Raw genomic sequence first — 18,714 nt, forward strand, 5'->3', positions numbered from 1 at the left:
CCCCACCAGGCAGTGAGACAGCTGTTTGAATTGTATCCAAGGAATATTTTCTTTTTTTTTTTTTTTTTTTTTGCCATCAGAATTAAAATTTTTGATGACAGGCAGTTGGGAAAAGTCGTCCAAATCCTCTCCCTGCTAATCTGCATATTTTATAATTTTCCCAAAAGCCTGGCAGTTACTTCCTAAATCTCCTCTTAAGTCTCCGTTGAGAGCCGTTATTAAGATTTAGCAATGTTAGCAACCCGGCGAGCCGTTTGAGGTGGGCTTGTCAAAATAAGAGCTTTTAATTGCCGAGCTGAGCCAACGCCTCTCGCCGCGGGCGTCGTTGTGGTGTGCGCTGGCTTTCTGGCAGGGGGAAAAAATGGAGCGATGTGGCGTGAAGCCTTCCAGCTGCTCGCGTGGCTGCGTGACGGTGTGACACTGCGGGGTGGCCGGGGGAATGGGAAATGAAACGCCGGGAGCGGTGGGAGTCTGGTTTAGACCACAGAGCGAGGACTTCTCCCTGTGCTGCCACCGCAGAGGGCTCCGGTGCACCGTGGAGGGGGTTGTCATCATCTTTGTAGGAGATGCTTCAAATAAGTAACTGAAGGGGAGGGAGGGGTGAAAGCCCTCCTAGGAGTTGGTGGTGATAATTCGGTGGGGCTTGGTCAGCTAACACACCGTACCTGGGATTTGGGTTTTCTGCTGCTCTGGGGCTTCACATGCTCCCAGTTTTCCATGGCTAACTACGGATAGTCTTGCAGAGACTATCTTGTGTATATTTTTTCAGGAGCGTTTTAACCGGAGCTTTGTTCCTTCCATGTGTGTGTTTGGCAAACCCTGGGCTCCTTCCCGCCGCTCTGCCAGCAGCGCGGGCAGGGGAAGCCCTTGTTTCCTCCCCAGGCTGGAGGGGTGCTCGCCAGGCACGCCCGGCTCCAGCTCCTGCCTGGGGACGCGATGGGGACCTCAGGCTTGGGGACGGTCTTGTCTCTGCCCCTGGCGTTGCCGTGGTGTGGATCTGGCGTGGAGAGGCTCTGCCTCTCGCTCCCGGGGTGCAGGTTAGTGAGACCCATTGCTGCCTCCTCCATAATCATAGAAGAGTTTGGGTTGGAAGGGACCTTTAAAGGTCATCTAGTCCAACCCCCCTGCCATGGGCAGGGACGTCTTCAACTAGATCTGGTTGCTCAGAGCCCTGTCCAACCTGGCCTTGAATATTCCCAGGGATGGGGCATCTACCACCTCTCTGGCAACCTGTGCCAGTGTTTCACCACCCTCATTGCAAAAAATTTCTTCCTTATAACTGGTCTAAATCTGCCCTCTTTTAGTTTAAAACCATTCCCCCTTGTCCTGTCGCAACAGGCCCTGCTAAAAAGTCTGTCCCCATCTTTCTTATAAGCCCCCTTTAAGTACTGAAAGGCTGCAGTAAGGTCTCCCTGAAGCCTTCTCTTCTCCAGGCTGAACAACCCCAAGTCCCTCAGCCTTTCTTCATAGGAGAGGCGTTCCATCCCCTGATCATTTTTGTGGCCTCCTCTGGACCCGCTCCAGTAGGTCCATGTCTGTCTTGTGCTGAGGTCCCCAGAGCTGGATGCAGGACTGCAGGGGGGGTCTCACCAGAGTGGAGTAGAGGGGCAGAATCCCCTCCCTCGACCTGCTGGCCACGCTGCTGGTGATGCAGCCCAGGATACGGTTGGCCTTCTGGGCTGCGAGCGCACGTTGCCGGCTCATGTCCAGCTTTTCACCCATCCCCAAGTCCTTCTTGGCAGGGCTGCTCTCCATCCCTTCATCCCCCAGCCTGTGTGGATACCGGGGGTTGCCCCGACCCAGGTGCAGGACCTTGCACTTGGCCGTGTTGAACCTCATGAGGTTCACACGGACCCACTTCTTGAGCTTGTCCAGGTCCCTCTGGATGGCATCCCGTCCCCCAGGCGACCGTGCCACTCAGCTGGGTGTCAGCCGATACATCAGGGGACCTTTTTTGGGTCTAGTTTCTCGTTCAGAAGACGTGCTGTTTGCTGCTGCAGGCGGTGCCGACGATGTGGGAGGGTGGTCAGCCTGTCCCGGGGTGGTGGCATTCCCTAGCTGGGAGTGTGCCCCTGCCCGATCCGTGTTTGGGGAGCCGGTTGTGCCCGGTGGAGGTGGGAGCAGCTGCCGGGGGTGCCGGTGGGTGCTGCTGGCTTGCGTCCGGGTGGTGCAGGGGTGCGAGAAACTTTCTTCTTCCGCTGTAAGCGACTGCCGCTGGAGGTTTGAGGACGGCTGTAGCGAGAGCGGTCGCACACCCACCGGGCTTAGGCATGGGGTAAAAACACTTCTCCAATTAAAGCTGCCGCAGACATGGGTGGGGAGCAGGGGGAAGGGAGAGCTGCTGCTTCCCTTGGGCAGACCCTGGTCCCGGTGCAACAGGACCATTCAGTTGCTGCTGCTCCAGGGACGTGAATTAGATTGGCTTAGGTTTTTTAATTTTTTTTTTTTACACTTTCCCTAAGCCCGCGTAATCCCGGGCCTTACTGTCTTAGCGTGGTTTCGGAGCACCTTTTCTCTAGCTGGGTTTTGTTTGCAGCTTGACAAGCTGCCTGCGACGGGCCCTGCGGATAACCGGGGTGCTGAGCTGGACCCAGGGCACGCCAGGAGCATCCGCCCGCGGCGGGCTGAGCCCGGGCCGGACAGCTGACACGGGATAGGGATTTGGCATTTTTGGCACCTGCCCTGGTGGGGTTTCAAAGCAAACAAGCTCTAGGGTTGAGGATTAATAAGACTAAGCAGAGTATGAACAGTATCCGCTGGTGTTTTAGCAGCCCTGCCGCTTGTTAATGCCCTTGAACCATGAACAATGACAAATGTCTTCCCTGCTCACGTTCTAAAATCCAAAACCTTAACTCTAAGAAAACCTTAGCTGGGCCTAAGAAGACCCTTTTCTCCCTCACTCCATCTCCTCTTAGTGGGCATTTTAAATTCACTTTATACTTTTAAGTTCAACCTTGCAAAATGCTTCCTGGTGCCAGCTGGGTCTCCTCCCTTGGCTGCAAGCAAAGGGACACTTCGCTATATGCAAGGTGGAAGAGCAAAAAGCTGATTTTTAAACTATTGCACAGTTTTGTTTCGTTTGAAAATAGACTTTTCTGATCCATGGAGGACCTTGCATGTGCTGGGCGGCCCGGAGCTGGAAGCTGATGGAAACGGAGCCCGTGGTGTGGCCCCATCCACCTGAGAGCCTTCCCGAGGGCTGCAGGCACTGCCAGGGACCTGCGTGGCCTCTGCCTTGTCACAAGTTTGCACTTTTTTTTTAAATGAAGTTATAGAAAGTTGGAAATTTGATATTTAAGAGTTACATTTAATGAGAAGAGCACTGTTACTTCCAGCATATTCAGATACCTTGTTTACTATGTGGTAATTTAACACTCTCCATTGGATTGGGAGGATCTATCTTTAATTTGCCGGGTGCTGTGTCCTCCCCTGAAGCCTGCAAGGGCCACGGCGATGGCGGGGTCTCTGCTAGAGCCCCGTGTTGCCGCTTGCAAGTATCTGTCATGGCTCCGTGCAAGGGATGCTCTCCTCCCACGGAGCCGCTCTGCTTCCCCTCGGTTTCAGTTTATTCTGCTGCAATTCCCCTCGTCCTTCCCCGGGCTGCTGTGGGCAGAGGGGCTGTCATCCAGCCCCTGTGACACCAGGTTGTCATTCACTTGTGACATCTCATTCTGCTTTAAAATAAACGCCCAGCAAGACAAGCTGGCATCCCCAGCACCCCGCTTGTCTTTTTGAGGAGTTTGTGATGTGAAGCTGTCTGCTTCATTATTTCTGGTTTTATCTGAGATTTTAAAATAGCAGAAGTATACTTTTTTTTTTAAGCTAAATCTGAAGTCTGCGTGCACCAGTGTGGTGGTGAGACATTTCGGGTGGACTTGAGGATTTGACAGGAGAGCAAGCGTAAAGGAGGGTGCAGTTTCCATCGTCCTCCGAGGGGTCCTGGGGTAAAGCCTGGAGCTGCTGTAGAAACCCAAGGCTGAAGGACTCTCCAGGCTGGGACTAGGAAGAGATGTGTAGAAGATAAATTGCATTCATAATGACTTGAAGTGCTTGATAAAGAGATATTCTCCTTCAAGAAGGAAAAATTACCTGGCAGATGGGCACAGGCTGCAAGTACAGGCAGCAGCAATAGGGCAGGAGCGTGGTGGACGTGAGCGGTGACCTGTCCTGGAGGGGTGTAGGACGGGCTGTGGTCCTGGGGGGTCGGTGGCTGAGCAGCGGGTGGGGACCCCAGGTTGCAGCCTCGGCATTGCCTTGGTTTTGCTAAATGGCCTTATGTGCGCCTCGTCGTTCTCTGTGCTTTTGCTGGGGCAGAGAAGTGAATTTTTGAGGTTCCAGCTGCCTTATGAACAGCACGGTGCATTCCGAAGCTGGAAGCTGTTAATACAAATATTCAACTTCTTTTGAGCTAAAAGCTGATTTTTCCCTTTCCTGGTTGCCCCACAGTGTGCCGGGGAAGAGAAGCGGGTCGGTACGCGCACCGTGGTGGTCGGGCACCGTCCGGTTTCGGAAACAGATGCGTACGTGGCACAGAAGTTCTGCGACAACAGGATCGTCTCCTCCAAGGTGAGCTTGCTCCGCTCCGGCGCGTGCATCATCCGCATGTATTCCCTGCTTGTGTATTCATCCTCATTTTATTTGATGGTTGTTTTTGAAATTGAGAAACTCCGAATTCCTCAAGGATGGATGTAAAGGTCCCTTTGCAAGTGGAGCAGCCTGGTACATACCTTGCACCACAGCTCCAGTCTCTCTATTAGTCTTTTTTTCTTCCTATCGGTCCCAGTGGGGGGGCATACAAGTTCCTTTCTTCTAGGCTGGATGAGAGCAAAGCACATGGACACGTTGGTTTTGTGGTTTTTTGGGGGTGACGTGGGTATTTTTTAATGTTTCCTGGCATTCCCGTCAAGAAGAAGGGACAGGTTAAGTGTAATACAGCATGAGACGACAGCAACTCAGATTTGCAAAAGGGAGTAGGAATTATTTTATAGATGGACAGAAAAATACGATTCCTCTATATTTTTTTTTTCTGTTCCGTGGGTTTTTTTCTCTCTTGAGATAGGACGAAAATAACCATGCTCTGTTTATCCCTTTGAATGAAAGGGGAAACATTCATATGGTATTAATGCAGCTTTTGTTTATGGTGGAAAACTGTGATGACACCCGTCTGCCTTCTGCTTAGCTTTTTTCCATGACATTCCTGAAACTATTTCAAAAGATTTGAAGCCAATTCGAGTAAAATATCAAACAAGTGGCATCCCATATTGTCAACACAGCTGGATACATATTACGTCGCTTAGGATTCATGATGCTCAGCGTACAGTTAGGCTTCAGTTTTACTGTACTTGAGCTGTGAGGAGGTTTTTCCCTCTCCTTTCTTTTTTATATAGCTTGGATCTTATTTTGTTCTATGTCTCTGAGCTGTCAGAGTTTATGCTGGGGAAAAGTTTTAAGTCTAACCGTGTTTCACTTGGGTAGCATTCCCATTGATGTTTCCCTGGCACGCAAGAGGGTCCTTCAGAGAGGACGCCTTCGCCTTTTCAGTTCCCTCTCTGACAAAATGGTTTGTTTTAGCATTAATTTTAATTCTTCCCTGATTTATTTTTGAACGTTGTGTCCTTGCTGTTTTTTTCCATTTATATTTGCTAGGCACGGAGTCTTCTTACCTGACCAGTCTCTTTTTATAATTAAGTGGACATTGGTCTTGAGACTTGGCTGCTTATTATTCTTTGTTTATTCGAGGCAGACTGAAAGATCAGGTATTAGACCCATTATTTTCCATGTTGTCCTTAAATTCCACATGTTTTCCAAAGCAAATGATTCAGCAGCCTTCTTAAAATTACAATAAAGCACAACCTAATAGCAAATTTGTGTGGGCAACATGGCTTTTTTTTAACAGAAGAGCATCTTTAAGATGGTTTTTGGAATTTGTTTGGAAAAAAAAAAATCTCTGCACTGTGCATTACCTCTTCATGAAATCACGCCTCTGCAAATGCCTATCTAGAATTTGTTTGCTGAAACAGATCCTGTTGTTTATATCTTCTTTTACCCTTCACCATCTCCAACCGTGTGGTTTGGGTTATTTTGCCAAAAGAGAAAGAGCTGCCTACTTTAAAGCAAACAAACAAAAAAACGCCAGGTATCTGAGAGACACTTCCAGCTGTTCAGTGAACCAGCAGAGAGAGCCGGTGCTGGAAGCTGAAGCAGGAGCTCCGCGGCGTCTCGGCATCCAGCTGCTCCCTGTTTTAAAGCGGGGACCTGGACCTTTGCCTGGAGCACGCCAGGGCTGCTCAGAGAGCTCGCTGCGGTGCTCCTCGCCGGGTTGAAGGGAAAACTCCTTTCCTGTTCTGTGCAGACACGTCCCATCGTGTAGCTCCAGTCCCAGTCAGCCCCGTCCCTTGGTCTGTTTGTGAGCCCCCCTCTCTCCCCACAGTACACCCTCTGGAACTTCCTCCCGAAGAACCTTTTTGAGCAGTTTAGAAGAATTGCCAACTTCTACTTCCTCATCATCTTCCTCGTGCAGGTAAGAGCTTTGATGTCAAGGGTGGGTTTTGTTTACCTACTGATGGTAAGCGCAGCTTGAACAAGAATTGAGGTTCAAAGCTGACTCTTGGTGCTTGTAAGTGTTTTTTTGTTGGTGTTGTTTTTTTTTTAATTGGAAGCTGTGTGATAATTCTGGCACACCATCCAAGGCATAATAACAATTAAAATATTTGGGCCTGTCTGAGATGATGTTTGAGTGACTACTGAAACAACTGAAAAACCATCGTAACTCTTTAACCGTTAAGATCAGTCAGCCGGTGAAAATACATTTGATGCTATGGAATTAAGATCTAGTTTTCTGTCGCCTTTACTACTTCTGCTGCATAACTATGTATTTTCCCAGTTATGATATTTGTATATCTTAGTTATAGTGAGTTTCAAGGCAAGCGGGAGAGGTAGGCTGCACTCAGTAAATGGATCAGAAAATGGATAGCATGAGCTTTGGGAATGTGAAGCTTCAGGAAGCTGCCCTACACAGACAAAATAGCAAATTTTATACATGGATAAACTTTTTCTGCTCTGCTTTGTGGCTTTGGTTAAGGAGCAAATCCTGAGCAAACCTGAATAGTCATTTTCTGTTTTGTCAGCCAAGAAGAAAAGCGGGCTGTCCAAATACATTCGGGCGAAGGGAGTTTGGGAGAATCACCGCAGTGCATTTACTCACCTTTTAAATCCTGTACTCAGGCCTGGGGCTCGGCAGACAACCTGCTCGAGGGCTGAAAACGGGCATCAAAAACTCTACCCCAGCAAATTAAATGGCATCATGCAGCTACTGCAAACAGCTTGCTTTTAGGTGGCTTCTCTGGGGTTTTGGTGGATCAGGTCTGGGGTATCACTCTCTTCCAGGCTGCATGTTCAAAAGACGAGTGCCTAAAATGTTTTATCCTTACGGTGAAGAGTTACGGCTTATAGTCATTTCGGTGGCTGCTGCAGAAACAGGGTTTCCCAAGATGACGGCCGAGGATGGCTCCTCCTGGCAGTGTAACATTGAAAGGCCAATTGACCCCGGCATCAGCTGGCTCTTCTCCACCACTTGATTTCACTGGCGTTGCTCCATTTTGTCAGAGTGAATTTGTAATTTGCCTTGAACTGAAGCGATGCCCCGGAGTCAGGATGTCCTTTTCTTGTAGTTGGCCATTTAGTGACACGGTATTACATTTTATCTATTGACCCTCTGGCCGTGAAGAACATGGGATAGTCTTGATTACACTTACAAAACTGGTTGCAGTTTAGCTGTTTACCCATTTCAGGCACAGGGGTATGCAGGTGAGAGAAGAGCCTTGCTATTCCTCCTTGTTTTTATTCTGTGATCTGTGATTACCTCTAAAATAAGGAAGCAACCTCATGCTCTATTAGAGGAAAAAATAATCCCAACCGAACAAAAACCAACCTGACAGCACTAATACACTTGCTGCCCTGTAGAGTAACTGACTGCCCCTGGGCGCTCGTCGTTCTGGAGATGTCGCTTGCCTTAAAAAAGCACTCAGGGCAACTCCATTCATTTAAAATATCCAGGGTTATACCTTGATAAATGGCATCTATAGCGTAAATGTTGGTGCTTATCTTTTTAAATGACTTTAATAGAATTGCCCTACGTGCTGCATTAGGAGCAAAGTATCACGGCGCTTGGGGAATAGCCTGGTGCATCTGCTCTACCTGCTGCTGAAACCCTTTATCTAAATGTCTCTTACGCTGAGACTGCAAATTCAGCTCTTGTTTTAGAGAGGGGAAGAGAAAATACATGCGTTAAACATAAAACACCTATTAGTGCACTAACAGGGATACAAATAGCTGTTTCTCTGGTTCAGCTGTTGCAACACTCAAAGGAAACTGTGAGTAAACTCCTGGTGGAAATGGCTGGCCTGGAGTAAGCGTAGTCCAACTATGTTTGTAGGCAGACCAAGCTGATGGCAGTAAGCTAATTTAGGAGGTGCCAGGAATGAAAAATGTCCCTTTTGATTGATGGAGATGACTTCTGGGCTGTGGTCTTCAGTCTCCTAAACAATGAGTTAGGAAGAAACTATTAAGTAACAGGAGGGTTTTGTCACTCTTAAGTGGATCCAAATTAAGCTGCTGAAGTCCTGAAACAGCTCAAAAATAGCTTCAAAGGAGTCCGCCTTTGATGTTCCGGCACGTTGCTCGTGTGTCCCTCGGCTTTCCACCAGCTGCGAAGGGGAAGAGCAGTATCCAGCCATGGGATGCGCAGGGAGCGCAATCTCCAAATACACAAATGAGTTATTCTGGGGACTTCATCTAATATTTGTGTTCATACATCTCTAATACAGCATTTGTGTGGGCAGAAATCCTATCATTTGTTTAAACAAACACAACTGCATCTTGTCGAGTGCAGAGAACTCTCCTGCTGGGCAGCAGGAGGTCCTCTCCCTTGCCCTTCTAAAAGCCAAAGTTCCTCTTGTATTTCCCAGGTGTGTGCAATTTTTGCAAGATAACTTTTGGCTGACTGGCCTAAACTTCCATGATGCCACCCCAGTGAGCGTCCATCACACATGTCTGTGTGACGCTTGGCACCATCTTCACTCAAGGTTGTTCTTCCAAAGTCCGGTTTCTACCAGACTTTCTATTTGTAAACATTTTACACGCATTTGAGTGAGCCAGGGCTTTGTGTTCCTGGAAATATTTGTTGTGTTTATCTTGGTTTACCCTCATGCTACTTAGCTCATATGCCGCTTACCTGGCTGCTTCTTGTGGTGTATCTCTCCCACTTCAATATCTTCTGGCTCTTCTCTCTTTGGGTCCAATAGTGCAGCGTAAAATTGCAGTGTACGGCATTTCATGGAGTTAAAAATTTCCACTAGCTTCCTCCCAGCCGATAAGAGCAGTCCTGTCCTTAACACAGCATTTTATGGGCAGCCTAAAACAATAAATATACGGATGCCGCTGTTTGCGAGCGTGCCAGGGAAGCGCAAACAAGTGGAGGGAGACAAAGTCCCTTTGTGGGGACACAAAGCCTTTCTGCTGAGCTTCCCCGTCCCTTTCATCACAGCCCTCGCCATCTGCCTCTCGTGCTCCCATCCTCTCCGGGGACAGCAGGAAAAATGGCCAATTTTGTGTGCCCTGGTTTGGAAGGTGGGGCAAGGGCGCAGCTTTTCCTCCTCTTTCGTTGTTCCCTCCCAGTTATGAACTGGTTCTGCCATTCTTACCCTTCGGGCCAAGTCATGATACAGTCAGAAGAAACAGTCGGTTTCGCACAGCCCGAAGGTTTAACTAACGATGAAGGGGCTTGGGCTTCACCGCGGCGCTAGCTCGGGTGCTGCACTGGACTTGGGAAGAATCCAGCTATCACCCCAAGGCCCTTGTGCAGTCGCTGTGCTTAAATTGTGCTCTTAACTCCAAATTTCAGAGCTTGTTTTACTTAAATATTCGTGTTCCATTCTGCAATATATTTCCTAGCTAGTTTGGGCTGAAGTGTGTTATTTTTAATCTGAGTGTCAGTGGTTCGAGACGACTGGTACTGTCCTCCCTCTCGTAACCAGCCGTGTTTTAGGGTTCAGATGTGCCCCATCTTCACTGCCAAAGAGGAGAAATGGCCCTCCTGTGGCTCAGTGAGAAATGAGGGTGTTTTTCACTTCATGCATTGCTGCTGCCTCTGCCCCATCCTCCTTCCCTGCCTCGGTTCTCTCCAGCACGTCCCGTGGTGGGAGCAGGCTTGTTGGCACTCACACTTGTAGCTGTGTTTATGTAGCCCATCCCCAGTAGCCTGTTCATCCAGGCTTTTATCTCCCACTTGTGCAAGGTCAAGTTTAGGTTTTAAGCTACTTCTGATAGGGCTTTTCCCACCTGAGGACATCCCACGGTCTTCAGGAGAGGAGGGATTGTAGTCTTCTCAAGATGGAGGAGAGCACTCCTGGGGATGTCTGTGCTGGTCCTTCTCGTGTGCCCCTTCCTTCCCTCCCTCTTCTGTTGGGCTGTGACTTACCCCCAGTGGGATGAGCACCCTTTTTCCCCCATTACCAGAGTTTTTGTTTCTTCTGCTGCCTGAAAACCAGTTGTCAGCAGTACATTTTTTTTTTTCTCTCTGCAGGTGATAGTGGACACCCCGACCAGCCCGGTGACCAGTGGCCTCCCACTCTTCTTTGTCATCACTGTCACAGCTATCAAACAGGTACAAGTGTCAATGAGAGGAAGATGCTCTTTGGGACATGTGGTAGAGAAAATGATGAGCATGTATTTGAATATACTCGCCAAAACGGGCTGGTGAACCCTTCTCAGAAGGTCAGGCACATATAGTGGTGCTTTTCAAGAGAGGCTGCGTGTTGAGTGTGAAGATTGGTCTCTCTCTCTTGTTTTGGCAACGTAAAACATCTCTATATGTACTGTTGTAAGCAAGCCGTGAGGGTCAGTAAAGGTTACCGCTGTAGTTCTGGCTTTACTTGAATTTTTCTTCTCTTTTTAGAAGTGCTCTCCGAGTCTTTGCAGGATGCAGAGACGTGCTCCAAATATAGCCTGCGCTCTGCTCCCGTGTGGGTAAATGGAAAGGACAGGTTCTGTTCAACCACTCAGCTAGTCCCGAAAATATGTGGTCCTCATCTTCTTGCGGCGTTAAAAGACCTTTTCCCTCGCACATGTGCCATTTAAAATTTCCTCTACGGAAGGATTGAATAATAAAAGAAGTCTCTTCTGCAAGGGCCAGAAAGGGAGAGCTAGAGTAAAACCCATCTGCTTCAAATCTGAATGTTTTATTCTTTCAGTGAGACTGAAGAGGAAGAGTCTTGTCCTGCGTTACCATAGGAAAGAGTCGCAGGGCGCCGAGTGTATTATTCATATTATCAGCCTGTTCTTGCCAACACTGAGAATAATAGAAACATGTTACAGTAATTTAGCTGCTCGTTACATGCGCTGCATATAGATTATTTTACTGTGTTATTTTAATCTGTTCTGAATCTGTCAAATATGCATATGAAGTTTTTAAAATAAATTGATTCAGTCTGAGCTACTGTGGTTGATGTTTTGTCAAGCATGAAGGAGGTCTGAGGACTGCTTAATTTATTCATTTTTTTAATCTCTCCCTCTCTCTCCATCCTCACTCATCCTCTTTCGTTAGTTTATTTACTTCATTACGAGTTTGTGTTGCCTGTGTTTGTGTGCCTAGGGATACGAGGACTGGCTGAGGCACAGAGCTGACAACGAAGTGAACAAAAGCAACGTCTTCATTGTCGAAAATGCAAAGCAAGTGCAGAAAGAGAGTGAAAAAATCAAGGTAACTGTTAACAGAGAACTCGGATGTAGTTATCCTTGAAGCCGATGGGAACACGAGGGCGTGTGGTAAGGAGGCGAGGGCAGGGGAGGGGGGCTGTGCTGCGGTTAGAGCTGCCCCGGCGTGCTGGCTTTCAGACGAGATGCTCAGAGAGCTGTTCCCGGTTAAGGAGTGAAGCTGCCTTTTGATTGCTTTTGAAAAGCTGTCTCGCAAAAGCTGTACCGGGGCTGACAAGTGACAGATCTGTCAGCATTTTGCACTTCTCTGGGACAGCCAGTCCTCTTCTATTTCCAACTCTCCCAAGGACAGCAGGAAAGTACACTAGCTTTGACATTAATTCATCACAGCGCACTTCAGACAAGTACGGAGTCTTTTGCTCCATTGAGATTTGCTCTGGTGAGACTCCCCCCTGCAGTCCTGCGTCCAGCTCTGGGGACCTCAGCACAGGACAGACATGGACCTACTGGAGTGGGTACAGAGGAGGCCACAAAAATGATCAGGGGGATGGAACGCCTCTCCTATGAAGAAAGGCTGAGGGACTTGGGGTTGTTCAGCCTGGAGAAGAGAAGGCTCCGGGGAGACCTTACTGCAGCCTTTCAGTACTTAAAGGGGGCTTATAAGAAAGATGGGGACAGACTTTTTAGCAGGGCCTGTTGCGACAGGACAAGGCGGAATGGTTTTAAACTAAAAGAGGGCAGATTTAGACTGGATATAAGGAAGAAATTTTTTGCAATGAGGGTGGTGAAACACTGGCACAGGTTGCCCAGAGAGGTGGTAGATGCCCCATCCCTGGGAACATTCAAGGTCAGGTTGAACGGGGCTCTGAGCAACCTGATCTAGTTGAAGATGTCCCTGCCCATGGCAGGGGGGTTGGACTAGATGACCTTTAAAGGTCCCTTCCAACCCAAACTCCTCTATGATTTAGCAGAGAAATAAATACTACCTGTGCCACATGGGCACTCTGTGTTGGTGCTGGACTGGATCGACCCTTCGGGCTGTGGAGCGATGCTCGGGGACCCATGCACCTCTTGAACCCTGATTTCCCTCTTAGCCAAGGTGATTTCTCATAGGCTTTGAGAGAAGCTAAATCCGTAACTATCTAATAACAACGGAGAGGGCTTTTCATGTAAATGTTTCCTGTCTTCCAGGTTGGAGACATAGTAGAAGTGAAAGCGGATGAGACCTTCCCCTGTGACTTGATATTTTTGGCCTCAAGCAGCATTGACGGGACCTGTTACGTCACTACAGCGAGTCTCGATGGCGAGTCCAATTTCAAGGTGACGGGGATGGATGGGATGGCGTTCGGGAGCCGGTACTTGGGTGCCTGGAGCTGCCACTGAAGCCGGCGCTTGCACCAGGGGCTGTGTGATTAACTGGAGGGTGCTCCCTGGGAGCCCATCCCCGTGGCCACGTGGCTGTATTTACAGCTCTTCCCTCCATCTGCTCCCAGTGCTCCCAGCACCGAAGCCCTCCTGGGGATTGTTTGTTTTCCATTTTGCCTCCAACAGCCATCCCTGCTGGCGCTGCCCCAAATTGTATCGATATTTATCGATGCAGCTTCGCTGCCTCCTTGCCCGTCACGGGAGGCGTGTTAGTGCTTCCCTGCTCCTCGGGAGGTTGGCGCATCGGTAAAGCAGCGCCTGCGGCTGCTTCAGCTCCCTTTCCAGTACCTGCCAATGCATCCGTTACTTAACCGAGCTTTTCCAGTGAGATCGGGGACTTTTTGAGGCAGTATTTCTAGATTCATTTGGGGAATTTTTCACCAGCGTGAGAAAAAACATTGCTTCTGGGTTTCTTTTCCCTCCCTTTCCCTGAATCAAGCAGTGAAATGTAATACTAGTCTTGCTCAGGATGAATCTGCTCTTCAGTTTATTTTCTTTCTTTATTCATCCCCCCCCTCCCCAAACCAGGGAAAGAAGGAGCAACAACAACAAAAAACTTATATACTTAGAAGACATGAACGTTTGGTTGCACTTGCATTTGATAAATATTTATACAGAGAGTAGCAACTGCAGTAATAAGACTGGAAGATACTTTAAAATGACGTGATTCATTCTGGCACACTCTGCAGTCGGTGGGAATACCATTGTCGATCTGAGATGTATTGTATGGGGTCTGTGGCTCGTCTCTTTATAGCCGGCTGTTAATTGGTACTGGAAATCTTGTGTAGGAGCTGATGCAGTGCTGGTGCACTGTACTGGTTCCACTAGTGAAGAGGAGTGGTTTGAAGTGGTTTGAGGCTAAAAATAGATAACCATGCTAAATAGGCAATTGCTTATTTGTGTCAGGTGTATCACATGCATGAGTTCACATAACTTCTGCAGAGTCTTGGCTCTTACTAACTTTTGAGTCTGCAAGTTCAATGCTGAATTTCTATATCAAACGCTGTGGTGTTTTTTTCCTGGTTTGGGAATTCCTGTAGGTGACTGGGAGCTGTCTCCTGTTTCTTGATGAGATGAAGATGAGTTTGAAGGGGAAGGGGGGGGAATAGAAAAGCAAGTGCTGGTTGGGGAAATAGGTCTAACATTAGGAACCAGGCTTTGCTGCAAAAGGACGGTGAGAGAAGCACGCTCGGGTACTTGCAAAACCTCATCTGCACCGATATCTGCTGGGGATTCTCCTGGTATCGGGGAATGTCAGGCCGCGGTGTGGGAAAGATGCCTGGTCAAGTGAAACTGGAGCAGAACTGTAAAAGGGATTTTGTCAGGGCTCTGTCTTTGAAGCACAAATCTAAAAGAACATGTGTTTTCTAAATACGCTAAGGGACCGAGGATGTAAAGATTGTGGAATTGATTAGGAGGCGGCTTTGAAGTATCGCTGGTAATCGCGCAGTGTCCGTGGTGACAGGAGCAGCGGATGCAGAACCCTGCACAAGGGTTGGGTTTGGTACCGGGCACTGCAGGAACGGTTTTGAGTTGTGTTTCTGATTTATACCGGAGATGCGTGTGTGTTTGTGCGTCTGCTTTCAAGATGAAAAGCCAGGCAGGTTACCAAAATGGCATGAAGGTGGGTATTTATAATGTCATGGCTACAGCGTATAACGCAACGGTTCCTCCCAGGATGCGCAGGGAGGGGAACGCAAACGTAAGGAGTGGAGGAAGCTTTTTAATGAATTTGTTTATGAAGATGGATTAAGGCAGCCTACCATGCAGCCCGCCGTGACTTGGAGCTCTGAGGTGGCTCCTATAAATAGAGCCTGGAAGGCAGCGAGCAGATCCTTCGTGGGCTTTCCAGTTAATTGTGAGAGATGAACCTTTGCAGCAGCAGCAGCTGCTAAAAATAGCTTGGAGCCTGCCAGCGCTCTGCCTGATCCCTGGGCGCTGGAGCTGGCATCTAATTACCGTCAGAGGCGGGCGGGTGGTCCCCGGGAGCCCCTTCGCCCCGGGGGCACCTGCAGCCTCCCCCCACCCCAGCCAGGGCAGCAGCGAGTCCCTGGGGGAAAACCAAAGATGCTCGGCTTTTGGTACACGCCTTACCGAACAGATATCCAGCAGCGCCTTCCCGCTACGGTTTCTCTTAAGCTTATTGACCTCAGTCTTTAGCCGAGAGATGCTTCAGCTGTTTTGTGGGAGCGGGGCTCGGGTGAGCTGCCGGTGCTGGCGAGCCTTTGCGCGGTGGTATTTTAAGTAAGGGGGTGAAACATGGGCTGTGTTGCTGGGGGCTCGTGGTGACGCTGCCTGTGCTTCTCTGCCCAGACTCACTACGCGGTGCGGGATACCACCGTGCTCTGTACGGACGAAGCCATTGACGCCCTCACCGCCACCATCGAGTGCGAACAGCCGCAGCCCGACCTCTACAAGTGAGTATGTGCTCCTCCTGCCCCGTCACTGCCCGGGGTCATCTCCCTGCAGCACCATCGGTTAGGGGATCCGATAAGTTACGGTTCGGCAAAGCGAAGGGCGTTTTCTTTTCATCAGAGACAGAAAGGTTTCTGAGGCAGCGATGAGCTGCCGGGCTTCTTCCATACGAGGATGGCAAAGTCAACACTGGACTTCTTCAGGGCTTAGTTTCTTTGCAGCAAAACCTCCCTGGTGAAATGCGTTTCATGGTGTAATGAGCTATTTTTTTATCAGCTCAGCCGTAGTAATGGCCCGTATGCCAATTCTTAGACCACTCTACCTTCAAGGAAAATGCGTTGGGCTGAATGACTTCCAGGAGTAAGCGGTCTTTGTGGTTAAATCTCTTGAAGGAGGTTTGCTGGGGTGTGTTGCACTCTGCAATGGGGATGTGCTGGGGTGCGTAGGCACGGTCAGGTACTGCTGCTCCGCTGGTGGGTGGCAGCTGGGGGGCACCCCCGGCCGCGGGGAGCGCGTGGTTTCCATCTGTCCCGAGCGCAGCCACCCCTCTGCAGCATTAAACTCTCAAATGCACTCATTGATGTGTTTGTTTTCATCTCCCGTCAATGACATTTTTTAGTATGCCTGTAGTAGCTCTCTATAAGGTTAATGTGTTTGTAGTACAAGTTTCTCTCATTTTTATTGCAGATTTGTTGGAAGAATTATCATCTACAGAAGCAACCAAGAGCCTGTAGCCAGGTTGGTCTTGCAGCCGCCTCGCTCAAAGAGGTTGGGCATCTACATCAGATTTCAAGGATCTGAACTTGTGCTGCCATCGTTAGGGAATGGTTTTTCTTCTTTAACCATTCCAAATATTTCATTCTTAAAGGGAGGCCTGTAGTTCACCTCTCCCCTTACGCTCTTCTGCCACCCTGTGATTTATTGGAGCCCCTCTTGGGGAAGCAGTGCAGGACCATCTGGTAATGTCCTCCCCTGCTGATGGGGAACAAACTTACCAGGCGATTGCAAAAAATTGTTATTCGAGGGAAAGCAGAAACTTAAACATCAGAGTGTTTTGGGGAAAAAATAAGCAAATAATGTTTATAAGTCATCAAAACCAGACGGCTGTCACTGGAGCGGTGCTGGCCATGTTTCATGCTGTGGTGGATCTACCTGGACCCTAGAAGCCACGGAGGGTTATGAGTGGGGGTTTCGAAGAGAAATAAAAACACAAATGGGAGCAAAATAAGCCATCGGCTTTGATGGTGCTATTGATCAACTGTGCTGGAATGGACGGGTTTTCGATGCTTTTAATCAGATTTTTATATAAGTACTGGAATATATTAGATCTGAACGTTTTGCACTTATTCCTCAAAAGCCTGACTGATAATCCCCCATTAAATTTAGAACTTTGAGCACCCAGAATAGTCTGCGTAAGATGAAATGGAAATATAAGTATATAAAGAGAAAAACAAACTCAAGCAGTGCCCAATTTAACAGACAAATCAAGTAATCGGATCTAAAGAGCATCTGTTTAGCTTTATAATCTATGTCTAGGTCTAAATTGTAAAGCAGTTTGAATGTTCTTAGAGTGATGTAATGTTATAACTTTTTTTGCGTTTAGGTCTTTGGGTCCTGAAAACCTGTTGCTGAAAGGTGCTACCCTGAAAAATACCAAGAAGATTTATGGTGAACAGTTGTTGTTGTTGTTATTATTATTATTTTGTTTATTTAAATAGTTCTGATAAGTAATGTAGATGCTCATCACTAAATCTGGAGAGGGAAAGTACTTCTCTGCTGCCTGTCGGCCAGGGCTTTACGTCTGCATTCGGTACGCAAGCTGATTGCAAAGCTGACAGGGTGAAATTAGGAGATGCTGGGTGTATCTGCAGTGCTGCCAAGCTGTGCAGGTTGTGTTCATGCACCTGAGCAAGCTCTTCTTTTTGCTTGAGATACAAAGAGCAGGGAGTTGTTCCCAAATCCTTCGCTGAAAACGTGTGCTAGGATCACAGCCCCAGCCGCTAGTGATCGAGGGTGACGGCTGTTACAGAAGACTGATGTTTTTTCTGACTGTATGTGATCCATAGGCTCTTGCTCAGTGCTCTGGGATATATGCAATTACATTACTAGCAGCCTCAGAGGTTTCTGTAGTTGAACAGTCCTTGGGTAATGCCTCTTTCTTCAACTGAGATTCTCGTTTCATGTAAACACCGATGCCCCTTATGGCTGAGTTGGGTCCCCCCGGGGCTGCGAGTCCCTTATGAACCCTGCTTTAATACCTTGTAGGAGTTGCAGTCTATACTGGAATGGAAACGAAAATGGCTTTGAACTACCAAGGGAAATCTCAGAAACGGTCTGCTGTAGAAAAGTGAGTATTTATAGTCGGCAAAAGATCGGTAAAAGCTGTTGTGTGGTTTTTTTTTTTTAATGGATGACTTGTACAGAAATAATCCCCTTATCTGCTGCCTTTTGTTTCAGATGCTCTCTGATTGCATAGGAAATCTGTATATTTGATTAAGCATATCTTTCAAGAAGCTGCATCATTTAGTAGCTTTTTTATTTAAAAACAAAATTAAGAAATGTTAAAATATATGAACTGACCCTGAATATCAGCACTGTCAAAAGCACTTGTTCTGTAATTCCCTTCTTAAAAGTAAGGAAGTCTTGTTCCTGCTTATTTGCATTATTTTCCATGTAAAAATAGCTGCAAGAATTTAAAAAAGAAACCTATTTTTTCAGATCTATCAACGCTTTCTTGATAGTGTATTTGTGCATCCTATTGAGCAAGGCTACTGTGTGCACGACTCTGAAATATGTTTGGCAGAGTAATCCATTTAATGATGAGCCTTGGTACAACGAAAAGACTAAAAAAGAGAGAGAGACGTTCAAGGTAAGTGGATTTGTATTTCAGCACCTCCTCCAGCTTTACTTATTCTGACAGTTTTATTTAATCTGATAGTGTCTTCTGCCAGCCCTGCGAGTCCTGTTTGCTCGCTGGAAGCGCGGTCGTTTTCTTTGAGCTCTCCTGCTGTTTGTGTTTCTTTCCTGCCCCTCGTGCTTGTGCACGGCGATGCTTGCGTGGAGCAGGGCAAAGCATAAATAAGTATTATATATATTATATAAATGCCGCAGCCGATTTAACCTGGATTCTTATCTGAACTTGCTCTATCTTTCAGCTTTTAT

At 47.9% G+C, this 18,714-nt stretch overlaps 1 protein-coding gene across 10 annotated transcripts in view; it reads left to right on the forward strand.

Moving 5' to 3' along the window:
- The window catches only part of ATP11C (ATPase phospholipid transporting 11C (ATP11C blood group)), a 61,345-nt gene that overhangs the window by 15,219 nt on the left and 27,412 nt on the right, over positions 1–18,714 (forward strand). For 8 of the 10 annotated variants that reach the window (XR_012675527.1, XR_012675528.1, XM_075161991.1 and 5 more), the window contains exons 2-11: positions 4,447–4,566; positions 6,431–6,520; positions 10,583–10,663; positions 11,651–11,758; positions 12,904–13,032; positions 15,451–15,554; positions 16,240–16,290; positions 17,156–17,220; positions 17,818–17,899; positions 18,271–18,421. Coding sequence is in view for 8 of the 10 variants with exons in the window: in XM_075161991.1 (XP_075018092.1) it covers positions 4,447–4,566; positions 6,431–6,520; positions 10,583–10,663; positions 11,651–11,758; positions 12,904–13,032; positions 15,451–15,554; positions 16,240–16,290; positions 17,156–17,220; positions 17,818–17,899; positions 18,271–18,421 (981 nt within the window). In the remaining 2 variants the exon portion in view is untranslated. The remainder of the gene's footprint in view (positions 1–4,446; positions 4,567–6,430; positions 6,521–10,582; positions 10,664–11,650; positions 11,759–12,903; positions 13,033–15,450; positions 15,555–16,239; positions 16,291–17,155; positions 17,221–17,817; positions 17,900–18,270; positions 18,422–18,714) is intronic. The other 2 variants (XM_075161994.1, XM_075161992.1) reach the window with 2 other exon arrangements.

The sequence above is a fragment of the Calonectris borealis genome, chromosome 13, assembly GCF_964195595.1.
Source record: "Calonectris borealis chromosome 13, bCalBor7.hap1.2, whole genome shotgun sequence".
Taxonomy (NCBI): Eukaryota; Metazoa; Chordata; class Aves; order Procellariiformes; family Procellariidae; genus Calonectris; species Calonectris borealis.